The 14,985-nt window shown below is 39.6% G+C and overlaps 1 protein-coding gene across 9 annotated transcripts in view; it reads left to right on the top strand.

Moving 5' to 3' along the window:
- Window positions 1-2,695: 2,695 nt before the first annotated feature.
- LOC122970550 (collagen alpha-1(XIV) chain) overlaps window positions 2,696-14,985 on the top strand; it is a 220,665-nt gene continuing 208,375 nt past the window's right edge. For 4 of the 9 annotated variants that reach the window (XM_044336720.1, XM_044336725.1, XM_044336724.1 and 1 more), the window contains exons 1-2: window positions 2,705-2,836; window positions 5,680-5,794. In XM_044336720.1, coding sequence (XP_044192655.1) covers window positions 5,713-5,794 — 82 coding nt within the window. In that variant the 5' untranslated portion in view covers window positions 2,705-2,836; window positions 5,680-5,712. Of the gene's footprint in view, window positions 2,837-5,679; window positions 5,795-14,985 lie in introns of all 9 variants that reach the window. The other 5 variants (XM_044336719.1, XM_044336722.1, XM_044336721.1 and 2 more) reach the window with 3 other exon arrangements.

Below are 14,985 nucleotides of genomic sequence, written 5' to 3'. Positions count from 1 at the left end.
CACTGATACTGTGTTTTTATTCTCCACTACGAGCCTGTGTAATCATCTCCATGTACTGGAGGGAAAGTTGTCTTTCTAACAATTATATGTTGTTTTTTTCTCTCATAATTCTCAAATTCTCTTTTAGTTCATACAGCAAACCACCTGCCCAGAACTGAAAGAGGTATATTAACATATTAAATATCCACACCAGACATTTATTAAGACATATAAAAATACTCTGCTTGGAACTCGTCTTAAAATTACATCCACTCCTTCTCCCTCAGAATCTATGAATATGCAAATATATTTCATTAACTGCTGGACACAGGATGTCTCCTTTCACTTTTTCAGTCTATGTGCGCTGGAAGCTTTAAGCTTCCACATCACACTTGTATAAGTTGAATATTGGACCAAGATCAGCTTTCAAACTAGTCGTGATGTCACAGATCCTGCTCGCTTAAAATCAGATTGTCAATGGACACAGAGAAACTTTCCACTTCCAATAGATGAATGTGAAAACGGTCTTCTAGTGTCAAACTTTGCACATACATCATTCTGCACAGTAAAGTTCAAACATTCAACTGTAGGAACAAAAAGAAAAACTGACTTTTGAGTGGAGGGGGACTTTAACAGGAGCCCTGGAGAGTCATACAGCACACATAGCCAGAGGTCACAGAAATACACATTTTGTCCCTGCCAGCCACTCAACCTGGCTACCGCTCAAACACATTTTTCTGCTGCCTCGCCTCACATTAAACCAGGTAAAAGGAATGAATAGCTGCAGGGGTGGATGGTGAATGAAGCGGGAAACACCCATCAGTCCTCTGCAAGTCTCAACTGAGAGGGAAGCAAAGTAGCAGCGTTAAGCTGGATGGTGACAGACAGAGAGACAGGAAGAAAGGCTATTCTGCCTTCAAATTAAGAGAAATCTGTCATGTACACACATACACTGAATGTACACTCAGCAAGCACTTTATTAGGAACACCTGAGCAATCTAATGCAATACAAAACAATAACTCTACAATGAATCCTACTTTTATGAAGCTTATTTTAAATTTTAGTTGAATACTAGTTCCTAATATTTGTCATCTGAACAAATTTAGTCTTTTTTAAATTATTGTATGTAATATTTTATAGCAGTTGGTTGATCTTATATTGAAGAGGACACTTGAAATGCTAAATTTAAAAATCTCCCAGCAAATAAAGGGCAGTGATACACACTTTCTACAAAGAAATAAAAAACAGATTAATTTAAAGTTTTGTTTACAGTCCAACACCACTTACAGATACACCAAGAAGTTATAAAACTTTCCAGGTATGTGTCTTGGTGTCCTTTTGTTTACCAAATGAATCCAAAATGGTTAAAATGCACTTTACAGTTTTGTAAGTGTAGGATAAATTGCTATAATAAACCAAAATATATCAAAACACTTCACAACCAGTTACACCATTTTCCTGAGTTCAGGTGCATCGGGCTCAGGTGTTAACCATCTCCTGGTTTACAGCAATCTGTGACTGTGAAATAATGATGTGCTGCTCTACAAATAACAACAAAACAATGAAAAGCTGCTGTTCATCTTCTATGATACCACAATAGACAAAAATAATCTTTATGTTTGTCTCTCAAGCGTCTCTGCTTATTAGTACTGATTCAATACAATCTATATTATCTACACTACAGTATAAGTAAAACTGGTGGCCATAGATTAAACCTAAAGGACTGTTACATTGTCCGGGAGAGTCCTGTGTTTTTGTTAAGTGACATTGAAGATGTAATTTAAAGAAAAAAATAAAAATAAAAAAATAAAACAGGAATACAGAATAGGGGAAAATACTAAAACCAAGCAAGTCTCCCACTTCGCACCTCTAATATCTAAAGGTGAGATTTATGTTTTATAGGAAGAGTTTTCAAACAGGAAACTTCAGACTTACAAAAGAAAAGACTTCAAGGATGAGGACTAACCTGTAGTTGAGTTAAACTGTAGCAGGTGGGGCTAAAAACAGTCAATTTGGAACACTGATAAAACTCAAAACAAAAAAATATTGTATAAAAGTTATAAACAATATCAAAAACAATAATAAACAGCATGGCTTTTTTCTTTTAACCTTGAATTTTTCTTTTTAACCTTGTTTTAGGCTAATGTCTGAAGGTCAGTTAGCTTAAATGTAGCTCCTACATAGCTAACTTTAACTAACGTAAAGGGTAACATTTATTTACGCTAGCAGAACATTAACTAACATTAAGCTAGGCTATCTTAACTCTGACATGTTAGCGAATATTTTCTCAATCAAGAAAACAAATGTTTGACTTATTAAACTCTTTGAGAAGTTGCTGAATGTCAGAAGTTCATGGACATTAACATATTACAGAAATGGTGCTGGTAGTGTGAAGTGCATAATGTTAGGTGACATTTATTGGGAACCTCCAGCCTCGGTAAAAATGCCGTTTTTAGAGTTTCAGCATTCTTTACAGATGGTTATAATATTGATATATTAACTAACAGCTGATTTCTAAACACATTTTACAAAGACTGTTATGGGGAAGTGGGCTGGATAAAGGAAGAGCATCACATTGGGTAGAAATGGTTCGAATAAGAACAGGAATAGCAAATATTTCATTTAAAAAAATGAAGATGATTTGATGATTCATCCACTACAATGTGGCAGTCAGTAGGGACTTTATTGTGAAGCGTGTGACCGGTAGTCTAATGCTGTGTAACGTGTGTCGAGGTCGACAGATTGAGCGGGGAGTTGGTGAACAGAGTGGATCAGAGTCGCTTTGGGGACTAGTGAGCTGCTCCTACAGCTGGCCGGAGGAGAGCTGCGGAGCCTGGAAACATATGATCTGAGAAGGTACGACTGCTCTTTATTCACACACTGCACACATCTCCAAAAAAAACCAAACAAACAAACAAACAGCATTTAAAGATCCGCGGATCCTTTTATCCGCACCTCACCTCACCTCGCTCTGCGCACAGTTTTGCTGATTATTGCGCAACGTGCAGATCTCACCTGTGCTTATTTCAATTAACGAAAAACTTCCGCTGCTTTTATTTACTCTGAACAGAAAGTGGTTTGTTGATTTAATACATCATTTTTCTCCATGCAACATTGGGTGGCTGTGCGTTCTTTTAGTGCGCAACTATGCTTATTACTGTATGTACAGTTCCTCATAGGGAGTTTGATTGATCAGGTAGATGCAAAGACATAATCCCTAAAGCGATCTTTAGTGATACCACGAAGCAAGTTAGAAGCGTGCAATAGTGTCACAACAAGGCTTTAAACTATTTGGAGGCTGATACTCTATAAATCCAATTTGAATTGGACATAAATTTGATGTTTTAATGTCTCCCTAAACTCAACACAGTGAGCCACAGTCATGCTGTAAGTCCCTGAGGGAACATTTCATGGATATTGTAGTGATTTTTCTTAAGGTACACTGAGGCAGGGCTGCTGTCAACATACCTATAATCCTAAATCTGCTTTTATTATCACAAGCACACCCTGTCTTAATACCAGCATGGTGAAAATACCACGTAGTAGGTGTCAGTCATATCAATACATTATTAAAAAACGCCTGAAGCTGAAAGTTTGCTGCAGCACTAAAAGAAGGTGGTACAATTCTAAATCTTTACAGCTGCAGAGTCTTGACTGAGACACGAAAGGTCCATGTGTGCCACTGATCAAAAACAGTCCTCCGGTTAAAAAAAAAACACCTCTTTATGCATCTCTTTTATTAGTATTGTTTGTATTGTTTCTTGGACAAGTTTAAGTGAAAACAGTTGCAGTTACAGGTGACAGCTGTGTTACCTGCCGCACCTTCATCCTTGTGCAGGGAGAAATGTGCTTTGATGCAGCGCTGATGGCTGGCATGCATACGTGACAGTGATTGTACTCTTTTTTTTTTCTTTTTTGTTACTCACTTTCTTACAGTCAGTACTTTATACAGCATGCTTTATATAGCTTCATAGTGTCCAAATATGGCACAAAAGTGTGTCATTATAACTTAATATTACATACAAAAAGGACTATTTGTAAAATTTGAAAGCTTATCTAAGGAGGGATCATATAAATCTGTAAATCTGGAAGACATTTGAAGGGAGGAACAGTGGGTTGGGGTAGTTGAAAGTATGCGATGGTCTAATGGAAAGTGACATTGTCCGTAGGGGTGGCATTCCTACTAGAGATGAATTTTTATTCATATCTCCATTGACAAGTTTGAAGAAAAGAAATCAAATCCATTCCAGCACAGTTAATGAAATCACAGGTCTTTTTTTGATACATAGATATGTACAACAATGAAATACAAGCTATTATTCTTAAAAAGTACTGTAAAATGTAATGTTTTAAACTGGCCAAAGATACTGTAGTCATATCACCATTTTTTCAGGCAGGATCATGATCCACAATCTTATCACATTTCTTTTTCATGTCGGTTTTTAAGACTATTTTGCAAGTTACTGAACAGTGCTCACGATTCAAGATTCAAAAACTTTTACTGTCTATCACATAATGAAAGAAATGTCTTAGGTGAGGGGCTCACAAACAACATAAAAACATACACTCATGAAAGACTCGCAGAAAATTACATTAAGTTCCTTAAATAAATAAGAGCAGGTGTGCAAAGCTGCATTAAAAAGTAGTGACAGTTTATTTAGCCTTGTTTAAAATGGATATTACAGGAGGAAACCAAAGTAATTTCATAGCTAAAAACTTCAACATTGGTGTGTCGTTTTGGAGAACTACCAGGATGTGCACTGTTAAAAAAACGTCACCAACACCTGAGTACACCTGAGCTGACGCTATCATGCTAGCTTGCAGCATGACAGAAGTTAGTGCTACCAGTTAGCAGGCGAGCTAACCGCTAAACGGTGGCGTTTACCTGCAGCCCAGCTGTCAGTTTAACATGTTGTGCAGCAGCTGAGCTTCCTAGCAGGACATTAAAACTGCTGCAGATTTCACAAACTACCAACCATCAAATCTGTGAGCTAACTGGTGAGCTGGTGATGATACTGTTAAAAGCAAACAGTTTGAGCTCCTGATGTGAACCGTGCAGATAGTTTGCTCTGCTGTGAGCTTGTTTTTACACCAAATCCTTGTTGCTGGAAGTCATTTTGTAGATTGTAGATTGTAAAATGTGGTACAAGGCGCTCACCACATTGGTGCTGTTACCCGTTAGCCTCCTGCTGGCAGACTGCAGGATTTTATTAATGGGTTACATTAAAAAACAAACAACAAAAAACCAAACTGGATACCATGTGCACTGTAGCACAATACTGACGATCTCTCTATAAAGGCAGATCTTTGAGACATTTGAATCGTTCACCATCTAATATCGTCATATCGTCACACCTCTGTACTGTAGAGATTCAAATCTAACTGGCATAATTGTGACTGGTAGTCTTGTTTGTGGTTGCACAACAATGAAGGATAACATGATTGTTAAAACAGCACAGTTTAAATCCCTTGTCCTTTCTCCCTTTCTCCTACATCCTCCCTTTTCTTCACTCACTCCTCCCTTCACCTCCCTCCTCACCTCCCCCCTTTGACTTCTCTGACTTTCCTTGTCTCATCTCCTCTTCCTCCTCCTGTTTTTTTTCCTCACTCCCTCTTTTCCTCTTGTCTTTTCTACCTTTCTTCACACCTCCTGTCCTCTCTCTCCCTCTTATCATTCCTCACTCCTCTCTCCCTCTCAGGTGTGTCGTGTCCTCCTGTCCGCCGGTATCAGGATGCAGTTCTCAGTCAGACTGAGCCTCTGCCTGCTCGGCTTTGTTCTCGTTTCTCTGTTCCCTCAGCCAGCGCAGGGCCAAGGTAAGTACCTCCTACATCGTGCTTTCCACTCAAGGGCCAACAGGGTCAACATGGCTGACAGGAGGCTCAGCACACAGCCACACGAGGCCCAAATACGACCAGTAGTGCTAACCCTGGTGTTCCCCAATAGACAAACCAGAACTTCCAACCCCAATGCTAAAATGTTAGGACTTCTCACTATGGCACCATATATAGTAGGTAGAAACTGGACTAGCTAATGCCGCCCTTAAATGAGAGATATGAGTGCTGCCAAGTGCCATGTGGGAATACTAGGACTTCCCACATTGCCAACAGCTTCCTCATTGAAGATTAAGTGATCATTTGATGATGATGAACGTTTTCTTCAGCACAGTTTGCTTTAAAAAAACAGAAAAACAAACTGGAGCCAAACAAGGCTTTCTACAGAACAGAGCCAACAGGGCTTCTCAGAGCTTTCCAGGATCCAGTGATGGAAAGTAAGTACATTTACTCAAATACTGTACTTAAGTACAAATTTGAGTTCCTTCTACTTTACTTGAGTATAAACTTTTTCTGCTGCTTTATACTTCTGCTCCACTACAATTCAGAGTAAAATATCGTACTGTTTACTCTTTTTACTACATTTATTTGACATCTTTTGTTCCTTGTGTCTTTACAGATTAAGATTTTGCATAAAACAACATAAGCATGTTTTAATCAGATGGTTTCATTTAAATTATGTTTCACAAAAAAAGAGAGAAAAGTCAAATATAAGTATAACTATGTTTTCACCTCTTTCCCACCCTATTAATTATCTCCTCTTAGATTTATCTTTTCATCCTCTGCTGGGGGCTCAATCCAGAGGTTTGGGCACCACTGGACTAGACTATCTAACTGTATATAAGAAGTTAAAACTAGCTCCACCTTAAGCAGCTACAACTGTAAAACGCTGCTTGCACAGGAGTTTGATGCTTGATGCATCAGTATAAACAGTCCAGTAATGTCATATAAAAATAATATGTCAGTTATAAGTACTTTTACTTTTGATACTTTAAGTACATTTTACTGATAATACTTCTGTACTTTAATTTAAGTAGGATTTTGAAAGCAAGACTCATGATGGATTATTTTTAAATTGTTTTATTGGAACTGAGAGCTTCTTCTAGCACTGCCAGAACCGAACAAGTGCCACAGTCGTTCCCTCATTTGAAAAATTAACTGGTTGTTTTTCCATAATAATAAATAAATAAACAGATTTCTGGCTAAGTGTGGCCCTTCAGTGGAAATGCAGTTATCATCCTTTGCACCCACTATGTTATTCATCAGGTTGAATTCTGACTTTCATTGTGTGTATCAGTTTTGATGTGTTTCTTTTGTTTTGACTGGTTCTTTTAATGTGCAATCACCCACATGTGTCTCAAAGGGAAAAGTCTTGATACTGAATTCATAACAAGGAATCGTGTTTTACTGTCAGCTAGACAAACATGTACTGTGACTTAGGGCTGTGTGATATGACGATATATTTGCGTTGTGTTGCAAATCACACTCTTTACAGCAATATTTTTTTGTCATTTGGAGGCTGTCCATCTTTTATGCTGATTACATGAATAAATTACTCTTCTTGAGTACTTCGCCTGGTTCACTGTTTCTCCTCTGCTCCGCTGTGTGTGCAGCACGGCCATAAATGACAGCAGAGACTAAGTTTATTTATGTCGTTTACCTAATTTATGTGCACTCGTTTCATTTCATCTCAGTGTGAGAGTCTCTACTGCATTCTTCTTTCATTTATGGTCGCGCTACTCTCCTCTGCTCTCTGTGTTTCACTGCGGGTGGGGCTGCACACAGCGCAGCAGAGGAGAGGCAGCAAACCAGGTCAAGTACTCGAGTTGACGACAACTACACTCGTTACATTACTGTGAGTGCAATAAAAGCTTTGTGAGTAAAAAGCCAAGAAGAGTAATTTAATGCACGCAAAAGAATTTACAGAAAATGTGCTCTATCATGAGATGTATCGTTATTGGGATATAAAATGACCTATATCGGGATATGAGATTTCGGTTGTATCACACGGCCCTACTGTGGCACGTTCTGTCACCTCTGTAATTAATCCACACGTGTCTAATGTGTTTATTTATTTGGGGGACTGTTTGAAGAGCTTTCTACTGACAGATTTTGTTGTAACCCAGGTTGAAGATGTGAGATCCTCTACAAGCCCCCGATCTTTTGATACTGATAAACATTGGGGCTAATCTTGTTCTGTTTTACTGCAGCGCCTCACTGTCTGTAAAACAAGAGCTCTTCATATAATTGTGTTTTCTCATTTTTTCCGATGTGCTGACATCATCTCTTACCCCATTAACTTACTCTGCAATTAACATATAACTTCATTTATTACTTCATTAACGGACAGATGAGTCTCCTCAACACCATTATCATCCATTAACAATCTTATGCACTCCCTCTTAGGAGACCTTTCACTTCCTTAAAGGAGCATCTGACCATGAATGCAAATGATGGATTGATATTCATGGAGTGTCCCCAATTAACCGTCTTATTATACAGAAGACCTGACCATGGATTTAAGTCTAGGCTACGTGTTTGTACCTGTTTTTAATCTCACAGGTTGGGTGTCTCATCCGGTATGTGAATGTCTAAAATAAGGACCACACTAAAAGATCAATGTTTTGTTTTGAGCACATTAAAGTACTTAATGCTGCACCCGAACAGATTTAGCATCCGCCAACTTTCAGAGTTTGTTGGCAGTGTTGAACCTGAAACAGGACGAAACCTGCTCAGCACTGTGGGGTAAAACTAAAGCCAGTTGACATGGTGCTGTAACCACAAAGTCTGTTTATAACCTGGATAACTCTACATAAGATGCTTGTCAGTGAGCGATTACCCCTGGGTCTGCTGCCCAGTGTTGATTGGTTGGCAGCAGATCACAACTCTGCTGCTGCTGTTACCTGTGCAGATCCAACATTTACCATGAACGCTGTGTTTCTGCACAGGAGCCACTCATGAAAAACTGCTTTATAGCACTGCTGGGAGTCAGAAACTCCACAGGGTGCCATTAACAGAGCAATCTGTTACAAAAATTACATTGTGTTGGCAAACGCAATTGCTGCCAAGATGTTCATAGGCTACATTTTGTCTATCGAATTAAGCGTCATATGTCTTGCAGAATGCTATTTGTTAAGGACACCCAACACACATCAGGATCAGTTTAGGGTTCAGTATCTTGCCCTTCAACAAATACTTTAGCCATCAAATTGTCCTTGTTGTCCCTGATATGGGAGTTATTACTTTGTATTTAAATTATGGTGATAAAGTTTTGAATTTCAGGCGTTTATTGTTAGCTTTATGCTAAATGTCTTATGCTTCTTTATGTTAATTTGTCTTTTAACATGTTGGAAAGTGTTTTCACTAAACATTTTATCCCTTAGATTCTGTTTTTGTGTCTGTAATCCATAAATAAATCATTATGTTTCTGCACAGGAGGCACGTTCCTCCTCGTGCACATCCATGAGACACACTAAATGGGGACCCATTCATAAAAAACTGCTTCATTGCACTACTGGAAGTCAGAAACTCCACAGGGTGCCTTTAACAGAGCAATCTGTTAAAAAAAACCAAATTGTTTTCCCAATTATATTGTGTTGGCAAACGCAATTGCTGCCAAGATGTTCATAGACTACATTTTTTCTATCGAATTAAGCGTTACATTTACAGATCGCTCTGAATGCTGAGGTTGGAGGTCGGGATGGATGGCGGGCGTACAAGATGCAGGACTCTTTGGTTAAGGTTGGTGACGGATCGGTTGGTGAAAGATTCAAGTCATTGCAGATTTGTTTTCTGCATTAAACCAAGACCAAGATCTTTCTCTAACCTTAACCAAGTGCTGCCAGAGTCTAGACATAACCATAAAAAGATTAATATTGCTGTAGTTTCTACTGGCGGATATTATCGTGTTTTTTTCCCAACATGAATGAGAAAATGTAATTTCGCCAGCATTACGATTCTAGCAAAACATATTTGCTGTTTATGCCACGGTCGAGCAGACAGTCAAAATAACATAATTAATCTATCAAATGTTATTATTTCAGTGTTCTCTGGCCCATACTAGATAATCCAAATTCAAAGCAGATGTTGTACCAAGCCCTATTTTTTAAAATCAACATCTTTTCTACACTGGTGTGATATAGCTGAGTCAGAGTACTCAGGGTAATCATTAAAATCAGGTCATGTACTGTTTTCCTCAGGCAAAAGTCCAAATAGCGGTTCGAGTAGACAAATGTTGCGGTCGCCACCTATCGATGTTTCCACTAGGTGTCTGAAAGCAGCTTTAATGAGGCTTGTCTGAACTTGGAAAAAAACAGTTTGGCTAACCAAGAGAATGGCTCTGTCACAATAAGAGCACTTGCTTGACCAGAGTGTGTGTAAGGAGGAAAGCAACCACAGCATTCCTCAGCGAAGAGGACATAGTGAACTAGCCTTGACTACAGCAGTGACCCAGGAAGAACTGAGGGAGTTATGGACAGCTTGGAGAGCTTCCATCGGGCTTCTCTTCAGCACCGCGGCGTGTTGTTAGTTACAGAGGAGTCAGATAAAGACAGGGACATAAAATAACAGCTAAACTTTCTTTTTCCATTTTTGGGTTTCCGTTTGCTACGTTTCCTTGTGCCAAAGAGAAAAGTGAGTGAGGGCTGGTATTTAGTAATTACTTAGTCAAGTTTCTAAATAACCCTCAAACCAACACCTGTCACAAAATCCCCCTATTTAAAAGGTGAAAGGTCAAAGAATGACTTCCAGGCTAAGCTCAACCTTTTGTGAAGGCTTCTCATGTTTTTCCTTGCCTGCAGAGATAATGGAAGAAGTGTCTGCAGGTTTTTGTGCCTCGGAGGGGGAAACAGAAGAGGGGAATGTGGTCAGATGTCAGCGTTGATGTTCAGTGGTACCTTTTTCTGGGTCACATCTTTTTTGTGCAGAGATTCCAACTGAATAAGAGGCAAAGGAGGAGATTTAATAAACATAAATGCATCTCCACACTCTTAAAGCTTTAGCTCTAGTTTTTTGTGGAAGAACAGCACAAACCTGACCCCAATGGCTCCCAATAAAAATATACAGTGTGTAGTTATTACAATGATTTGTGAAATTTTAATGCGATAATGACTTATTGGTGTTGAATGCTCTGTCTGTCTTTAAGATAGCCTGCTCTCGGCAGTGTCAACATGGGTCTTAAGTTCTTTTGTAAAAGACCAGTTTGCAAACTGAAAATTATCTTCCTTTTATAGCTCCTTTCAAAGCTTCCTGCTCACAGACAAAAGTTTTCTCTGCTCAGCTCAGCAGCATCCCTTCACCTAATAATGCTCCCCCCTCCCTCCCTCCCCCCCACCTCCCTCCTCCCCGATTCGCTTGCTCTCGTTGAGAATTTAAACCGCACTTGCATTTCTGACTTTCTGCACGACTCCCCCGTGTGTGTGACGGACACCTCCCAACCCTCGGCGGCAGTCGGCCGGGGCTGTTTGCACAAGATTCTCCATGAAAAATAGATGAGAATTAAGTTCCCATCTCTACAGGCGAGGCCTTTTTGTCTTTGCCAGGCTGTTTGCTCGGCATCCAATACTTGTCTCTGCGTGAGAATACAATCTCACGGAGAAGATGCATGGCGTGTGTGTGTGTTTATATGTGTGTGTTTGTGTGTGTGTGTGTGTGGAGCTGCTGCAAAGGAACCGGCAGGTTTTTCTTTAGAGGCGTGAGAGAGAAAAAAAACAACAACCAGCAAAGCTACATGGAATAAAGCACATAGATATTTTTATGTGCATACAGAATACACTTGCTTCCAGTGTCGGGCAAATATACATATTTCATGCAAACACATGAACACGCAGGTGGAACTCACACTGGTACACACACACCAAGACTCAAAAACATTTCGACTACACTACAAACAGAAAAGGTGCGAAATCTGCTTCTCAAATCATGTGGGATTTGAGCGGCGCTCTCCAGACGAGAGAATGTCCTTTGTTTCCCGAGACACAGAGCTAAACCCTGAGCCGAAATCCCATGCAACCCTCACTCTCATCCCCCAGGTTGGTGAGATAATTGCTACAGTATTCCTTATGTGTGTTTGTATATAAATATATTTGCCTGTTGTTGAATGCGGCCGGCTTCACATTCTCTCTCTCTCTCCGTTGAAAATCAGGATTATCCTTCCTGTGCTGAACTGAAGTTTCTTTGCATACCTACATAGTAGTTTTCTGACACGCACAAAGAGGCGGTTCACCCGAAATTGCTGCAGAAGTGTTTGGCAATAGGTCTTATCGGATTGACTAAATCTTGTATTGTGGGGAAAAGATGCAGACAGCTCTTCCACATTAAATGTTATCGCCACGTGTCACATAGAGAGACAACACGTGGGCATTTTTGTCTCAAACAGACACACAAAAATTTTTAAAAAATCCTTCTAAAAGGTGCATTTTCTAAATAATCAATATGTTTTTTGTTGTTGTTTTGTTTTGGGTGAACCATCCCTTTAAGCCTCCAGAGCGTCAGAGCTCTCTAAAAGGCGTCAATCACAGTGTAGGTATTTAAAGAAGTGGGCGGCAGCAGATGGCTTACCTCATAATGAGGACACAAACACAGGAAAGAGTTTGTGGGTTTTTATATTATATTTTCCACCCGCCGGCTTTTTCTTCACTTTTTTTTATTTCATAGTTAACCAAATTAGATCGGGGAATGTGTTGTGAGTAGATATACATATTTATTATTTGGGATTTGGCTCTGACGGTGTGAAAATGATGGAGGGGGGGGGGGTATGTGGTTGTTGACCCTGGAAATGTGTTTTTTGGCATCACAGTGCTTTACAATGGCCTTATTCCAGTGTTTTAAGCAGCGGCGTCTTAATGTTGAAAACACAACAACACTGTTTAGGAGCTCAGTGAAATGTGATCACACTTCTCGTGCAGAATAACAGTATTATTGAGCATTCATACACGGGGTCAAGGCCATTGTAAATTGGATATTTTGTAGATGAGTTTGGATTTAGCCTGTGTTGTGTAGTACATCTAGACACTCCTGCTGAGGACAGGAGAGGAATAGTACACAGATGCTATTCCAGTGCTTTTCCCTTTGGTGCCCCTTCTGTCTCTTTCTCTCCTCTTTGCGGTTAAAAAGAAAAAAAAGTCACATTCACTCCTTTTTCTCGTCGTCCTCTCGCCCCCCCTCTGACGACAATTTCAAAAGCGCAGAAAGAAAAAGAATGGAATGAAAATGAGATTAGGACAAGGGGAGGGATAAGATAGGAAAGGAAAGACAGAGGAGACGGAGACATAGAGAGAGTGTGAGCTTGTGAAAATGATTACAAGGGAAGGTTAGAGAGAGAGAGAAAAGTAAAAAAAGGGGGGGGGGGGGGGTAGGCCTGCAGGCGGCTGTCAGGGCCAACAACTAATCAGGATGAGAGGCAGGGGCGTCGCTTTGATGCAAGACGGTAAGTGGAACAGAGAAGAAGACCTGTCTTATACCCACAGCGACAAGCACAATGAGGCCTCTCGTCAGTACGCGGGGAAAAGACGAGGAAGAGGAGGACAATGGGACTTTTTTTTGCTTTTTAATGTGACATCTGTGCAAGCTAATCTCTCTGATGTGTATCCTCCCACTTGGATGAGATACAGTTTTTGTTTTTTTTTGTTTATTATTTCCCTTTCTTAATTGTTAACAACACAGATGGAGCGACTGCCGCCGTAACTCTGGAGGGAGTTCAGTCTAACTTAACTCAGTCACAGTGAACAGCTGCACATAAGTGAAACAGAAGGAGAAAGCAGGATCTGTGAAACCTGAACGATGATGCTGCGTGTGACTAGTTAAGGATAAACAAGTGACATTTTTTTGTCAGCACATCATCTGTTCATAGCAACACCGTTTTGACACAGCAGAGCTATTATTGATACATGCGGAGCTGAACAGTCGACTCATATCTGCTGGAAATTATATATCTTTAAAGTGAGTCCTTAAAACAGTAGTCAGGTGTTCATATGAACATTAAACCTTGTTTTTCTTGCTATAATAACCCCTCCTGGTCATACTGACTATTAGATTATCTCCTCCAAATACGCTCATATAAGTGGGGGACAAAATCCACAGTCCTCGTTTTGAGAAGAGGTGTATTTAAGCAGTAGCATCACACAGTAATGAGTAAAAGCAATTGGCACAATTTGGCCAATTGGAGATGATTGGAGAGGTTCAGGGACACCAGTGACACCACAAACTAAAAACTCCCGAGCTCCCATAAGGGTTAGACCTAGAGGTCTGGTGTTTTATACAGGTTTACAAGATGTAGGAGGTTTATTGTGTTCTGCATAGTTCTGGCATAAAGCATGTCTTAATTATTGTTATTCAAATATGACTCATAATAGACGAGGACCAAAAACTGATGTAGTTTTGTTTGTGTCTTAGCCTCATGCTAAACAAACACATTTCCAGAAACTAGAAGATGTCACTTGTCAAATGAAGCCTAATACATGCATCATGGCCTTACAGTTCTTCCATTTGAGTGTGCCAAATAGGCAAATATTCTATAAAAAGGGTGGGTGTTAAGGGGTTAAAAGTTTATCTGAAGATAATATGAAGCTTTAACTGTCTGAGTTTGTCATATAAAGTGGAAATCTTCCACAATTACAGTCCTTTAAGTAAGAACTTCCCTCTTTGTGTCTCGATAGGTAGCGTTTTCCTGCTCGACTGCAGTGGAAGTATAGTAACAAAAAGAGGAACTTTGGCACTAAAAAGACTGTAACTTTGAAAGATATCTACCTTACTTAACTAATTTGGACGCTGAAGCTTCATATTCGCTCCAAATAAGCTTTTAAATACATTTTTACACAGAAGGAGGACTGTGGATTTTGTCCTCCATCACTTCCATTGTAAGGTCATTATGAAGGGATCTTCTAATGGTCAGTATGAACAGGAGGAATGATTACAGCAAGAAAAACAGGTTTCACTGTTTATTTGGGCTCCTGACTGTTGACTTGTAAAAATATAAATCTTTTAATCAAAATTATAAACTGTTGAATGAAAGCTCATCTTTTTATTTTCAACCACTGACTGAATGAAGTTGAACTCCATCTGTTGTTATGGACGTTATCCACTAATACGCATCAGTTATGACAGTCTGGGTTTCTGATATGAAGACAAAATATTGGAGGTTTGGACTTTGCATGACAGGGAATTTTCATTCATCA

Source organism: Thunnus albacares, chromosome 19 (assembly GCF_914725855.1).
Source record: "Thunnus albacares chromosome 19, fThuAlb1.1, whole genome shotgun sequence".
NCBI lineage: Eukaryota > Metazoa > Chordata > Actinopteri > Scombriformes > Scombridae > Thunnus > Thunnus albacares.
This window is presented reverse-complemented; position numbering and strand designations above follow the sequence as displayed.